Source organism: Alosa pseudoharengus, unplaced genomic scaffold, assembly GCF_046254945.1.
Source record: "Alosa pseudoharengus isolate Yale_2024_CS ecotype anadromous, Long Island Sound unplaced genomic scaffold, YU_APseudo_1.1 YU_APseudo_1.1_scf_21, whole genome shotgun sequence".
Classification (NCBI taxonomy): Eukaryota; Metazoa; Chordata; class Actinopteri; order Clupeiformes; family Clupeidae; genus Alosa; species Alosa pseudoharengus.
Window position 1 is genome coordinate 8,103,644 of NW_027468674.1, and position 5,505 is coordinate 8,109,148.

Consider the following 5,505-nt stretch of genomic DNA (forward strand, 5'->3'; position numbering starts at 1 on the left):
GAGTCAGGTTAGGTTCGAACCCCAACCAGTAGGAACGGCTGAAGTGCCCTTGAGCAGGGCACCTAACCCCTCACTTCTCCCCGAGCATCGCTGTAGCAGGCAGCTCCAGGCGTCGGGATTATTGTGTGCTTCACCTCACTGTGTGTACACTGTGTGCTGAGTGTGTTTCACTAATTCACGGATTGGGATAAATGCAGAGGCCAAATTTCCCTCACGGGATCAAAAGAGTATAGGATGTATACGGTTAAACTTTACTTGACAGTGTCGACATACTGTAAGAGTGACATGACACTGTCATGAACGTGTCATGAACAAGTCATAAACGTTTATGACATAACGCTTCTGTTATTAAGTGACATTCGGTTTTTGTCATAACAAGTTAGGGTTAGGATTAGGATTAGGTTTAGAGTTATGGTTAGGGAGGGGTTAGGGTTAGGTTTCATGTGTCATGACAGTTGAACTGGCAAGTAAAGTGTTACCATATATACTTATATTATACTTATACGTTAAAATATATATATTTTAAAAATCTTACGGTGGAGCATTCCCGGACCCCCCTAGGGGGGCTTGTGCCCCAGTGCAGCTGTAGATCTAGTGACGCCCCTGGTTCAAATCAATATGAGAGCTATTTTGACTGGATGAGAGAACAGCCACAGAGGTGACCAAGATACTAGCAATTGTTGTCCAAAATAGTATTGCTACACCACAATACTCAATGTGTTGTCCCATGGTGAGTAATTCTTCCTGTTGCACCGACACTGGATTTGAGGGTTCCCCCACCTGCCAAATCCCACTTTAACCATGTTAAACGTTGATTACTCATAGCTGAGTTTATGTGTGTGTGTGTGTGGGGAGGGGGGTGGGGGGGTTCTGATTCTGTCTGCAGGTCAGGAATGAGAGCTCCTACTTGAATAAATAAAGTGTGTGTCTGTGTGTGTGTGTGTGTGTGTGTGTGCGTGTGTGTGTGTGTGTGTAGGGTGACTCTGGTGGCCCCCTGGTGTGTAAGTCGTTTGAGCAGTTCGTCCAGGTCGGGGTGGTGAGTTTTGGAGTTGGCTGTGCCCGGCGTGGCTACCCTGGCGTGTACACGCGTGTGTATAACTACATGCAGTTCATCGAGGACGTCATCGGCACATACAGCTGAACAACACCGCCCTCTAGTGGTCACACAGGGAGGAGCTCTCCACCTCTACCTGATCTCTCTCTTTCCTTCTCTCCTCTCTCTCTTCTGTCTCTCCTCTCTCTCTGATCAATAAAGTTTACAGCAGCATCAAACAAGTGTTTGTTTGTGTTTGTTTGATCCTGAATTAGCCTCATACATTTCAGTCATCAGCTGGTCAAACTGTTACCTATGGGTAGGCCTAAACCCAAAGTAAACAAACCCAAAGTCCTGTAAGGCAAGTCTCTACCATCTTGGTAACACCTCCAGGCACCTCCAGTTATTTTACACTAAGAACACCAGTCTCCTATTCAAATGAATGGGGAAGCATAGATAACTCCAAATCAGGGTTTCCGTTGTTCGGTAATTACCGGACATTGGCCGGAAAAAAAATGAAATGTCCGACAAAATTAAATCTCTCCGATCAAATTGTCCGATTGAAATTGTCTAATAATCCCGTCCCCCTAAGCAATCTGAATTTGAGAATAAGGCTAAAATGTAAGTCTACAGTATATTAAAGCAATACGTCCTCTTTGGCTATGTTTTTAAATGAACAGGCTACCGTTTGAAAGTTATTAAAAAAACACGCATAGCCTATGCTGCATTTCAAATAGGACGTGCACGCTTAAAACGTCCTTGTTAAACAACGAACAAATGAGTGAGATGGTTCAAACATGGCCAGGCTTAGGCAGACTAGCCTTAAAAATACATTATTCTTTACATTAACTTGCTCACTGCACATGCACAAACATTCATGGCATGGCTCCTTCATGTTGCCATTTGCCGCCTTAACAAAAGATGATTGAAAGATTGTTTCCAGTTTCAACCTGTTATGTTTTATCCCCCATATTAATTAGGCCTCTGTCAAAATAAATCCTCTAAAAGGCTCAAACACCCTCAGCCATAAATGTTGTAAATACTGTATATTATACAAAGAGCAAACAATTTACCTGGCTATGAGTGAGATTTATGTAGGGTTCAATGAAGGCCGTAGTGTGTTTGTGTGTGTGTGTGTGTCTGTGTGTGTGTGCACGCGTGTGTGTGTGTGCGTGTGTGTGTGTGTGTGTGTGTGTGTGGGGGGGGGGGTGCTGACATGTTCTCATAACTGAAGAGAAAACTGAAAGAGATATCTATCTGTTGGTCACATACACTCGCACGCAAGCACAAACCACTGATGATTAAGAAAATTATTAAGATGTCCATGTATCAGTACAACTTTCTGTCACACACATACGCACACACACACACACATACAGGGGGGACATTTCATAACATTAGGAAGCGGTGTTTTACCGCTTTGTATTGCCTGGCTGCCTATATGGTTGTTACTAAACACATAATAAACAGTGATCTACTGTACGCAAATGTCATGTTGGATAATTCTCTACATTAACAGCGGCAGTTACGGCGGGTGTGTTGGGCCTAGTGTGGCGTCTTCTCGGTCAGAGGGCAGACTAGCACAGGCGAACACACACACACACACACACACATACACACTAGAGGGTGACAATTTTTCGGGACTCCTGCGGGTCACGGTATTCCCGCGGGTTTCCCGCAGTACGGGAGTAAATTTCACTGTTGGTAACGTGATTGGGACGGGACAGGAAATAATAAACGGGAGCTGGCGGGAAGCCAAAAATTAGGCTATTAACTTAAAAAAATGACGCTGCAATGCAGTGAGTGCGCCCAAAGACGTGAGACATTTCGTTTTAGAAAAGATAACCAATTACAACCCACAATACGTTTGTTGTTGATTGGTAGCCTATCAGAGCAAGACAAGCAGCTGCCCTGTTCACAATCAATCAGCTTCAGATAGGCCCTAAGGCAAAATGGATGCAAAGAAACAGTTACAGGCGAAAGTGTCAGCAAAGGACAGCTCTATTAAATTGCACGAGCTGTCCGGGAAAGCGATTCTCGTTGAGTTTAATATGTCATGCAATGTTGGGGCATGGCACCTCGACGATCGAATTCCTCAATATATTTAGCCTATCTATCGCATAACCTGGCGGAACGCAAAAAATAGTTTTGTTTACTCATAGCAACAACGTTGCTATGCTTCGCTGGTTTAACGTGATGAGAACGGTGCAAACTTAACTGATAGGATGAGATCTAACTATGAAATGATTAAAGCATATGTAGCAGGTAGACCTTCTCTGCCTGCTATTTACCATAGCACCTGCAAGTGCTAATGAAGGGGGCGGGGCATATAATCAATCTGGCACCAGTGGAGTGCTACTTAAGAGGGGCAGTAGTAATGTAGACTCCACTGGTGTACCCCCTGTCTGTGCTACCGTCAGGTATGCTGTATCCCCATAAACATTTGTTTTTTTATGTTATGTATATTGTGGTGTTCATTGTTTAATCTTCTGTGTTCTGTTCTTTTAGGCAGCACGGTCATGCTGATGGGGAACATGGGTCGTGCTGCTGTCTTGTCTTGTCTTTTCTTTGCTTTGGTTATTTTGTGTTTGGTTTTTGTGTTGCCTGTCTTGTCCTTTTGTTTGTAACTTTTATGTTTATTTAGTAGGGAGGTGGCTCTGAGGGGGGCTAGTCTAAGCACATGTGTGGTGTGGTTTTGTGTATTGCTTATCGCTTTGCGGTGTGCCTTTGCTGTGTAACAGGTGAGCCTTTCTTGATGCTTGCATGTAAAATATTGGTGTGGACATCCATAGTTGCCACCCTCAGATCCCCACTGCCCAACCTTTTGTCTTAATAAATATTGTTTTCCTGGAATTCGTGTCTCCACTGTGTAGTTACGAACCTGAAAGCGGTACAATCTCGTAAAGATTCCCTGACGCATTAGGCTTTAGGGTGGCGTAGTCAGGCTACTGTGATTGGCCCATTGGCCCTTCCTATGTATCACCTTGTTACATTTTGGCGTAGTCGGCAGGATACAAGAGACATGAATTCCAGGTATGTTAATTTGTTGGCAGATTGTTTTTGTGTTTCTTTTGCTTTTTATTTCTAAGACAAGACAGCAGCCGGCCAGGAGATTATGGATCTGGAGAGCTCTACCGACCAGCCTTCCTGTGGACCTCTCTTACCATCCTCAGGCTCTCTGGAAGTCTTTGGTGCCTCCTCTGGACCAACCCTGTGCGGACTGAGTTGCAGGAGGAAGCCTCCGTAGCGACCACTGGTGTGGCATTGGCCTACTAGTTGGCAGGGATGTGACATGGACAGCGGCAGTCAGACCACCGGGTCTCCACTGAGTTCTGGATAGCGGCGGCCGGACTGCCGGGTCTCCACTGAGTTCTGGATAGCGGCGGCTGGACTGCCGGGTCTCCACTGTCTTGGATAGCGGTGGCCGGACTGCCGGGTCTCCTGTGTTCTGGATAGCGGCGGCCGGACTGCCGGGTCTCCTGTGCTCTGGATAGCGGCGGCCGGACTGCCGGGTCTCCACTGTGTCCTGGATAGCGGCGGCCGGACTGCCGGGTCTCCACTGTGTTCTGGATAGCGGGGTTGGACTGCCGGGTCTCCAAGTATTTGGTTTTAATGCCAATAGTTATGTTTTAATGTTTTTAGCTTTTGAGCTCTGTATATTGGGGACCTTATATGTACTTTTACTTGTTTCCCTGTTAGTCCACTGGGTCCCCTCTGTATCAGGGTTGGGTCCACTGGCCAGGTGTTCTGTGCCCTGTTAAGGGGTTTTGACGTGCCCAATTAAGGTGTCCCCATGTTTTAATTTTGTTCTGTGCCTTAGCTCCCTGGTTTTAGACCGGGGACAGTTTGTGGTTGGCTTGTCGTCGGGGCGACGACAATTAATGGGGGGGTGGATTGTAGCAGGTAGACCTTCTCTGCCTGCTATTTACCATAGCACCTGCAAGTGCTAATGAAGGGGGCGGGGCATATAATCAATCTGGCACCAGTGGAGTGCTACTTAAGAGGGGCAGTAGTAATGTAGACTCCACTGGTGTACCCCCTGTCTGTGCTACCGTCAGGTATGCTGTATCCCCATAAACATTTGTTTTTTTATGTTATGTATATTGTGGTGTTCATTGTTTAATCTTCTGTGTTCTGTTCTTTTAGGCAGCACGGTCATGCTGATGGGGAACATGGGTCGTGCTGCTGTCTTGTCTTGTCTTTTCTTTGCTTTGGTTATTTTGTGTTTGGTTTTTGTGTTGCCTGTCTTGTCCTTTTGTTTGTAACTTTTATGTTTATTTAGTAGGGAGGTGGCTCTGAGGGGGGCTAGTCTAAGCACATGTGTGGTGTGGTTTTGTGTATTGCTTATCGCTTTGCGGTGTGCCTTTGCTGTGTAACAGGTGAGCCTTTCTTGATGCTTGCATGTAAAATATTGGTGTGGACATCCATAGTTGCCACCCTCAGATCCCCACTGCCCAACCTTTTGTCTTAAT

At 45.8% G+C, this 5,505-nt stretch overlaps 1 protein-coding gene across 1 annotated transcript in view; it reads left to right on the forward strand.

Moving 5' to 3' along the window:
• LOC143138391 (trypsin II-P29-like) overlaps window positions 1-1,261 on the forward strand; it is a 10,593-nt gene extending 9,332 nt beyond the window's left edge. Inside the window, exon 6 of the mRNA XM_076298870.1 lies at window positions 977-1,261. Coding sequence (XP_076154985.1) covers window positions 977-1,141 — 165 coding nt within the window. The 3' untranslated portion in view covers window positions 1,142-1,261. The remainder of the gene's footprint in view (window positions 1-976) is intronic.
• Window positions 1,262-5,505: the final 4,244 nt, after the last annotated feature.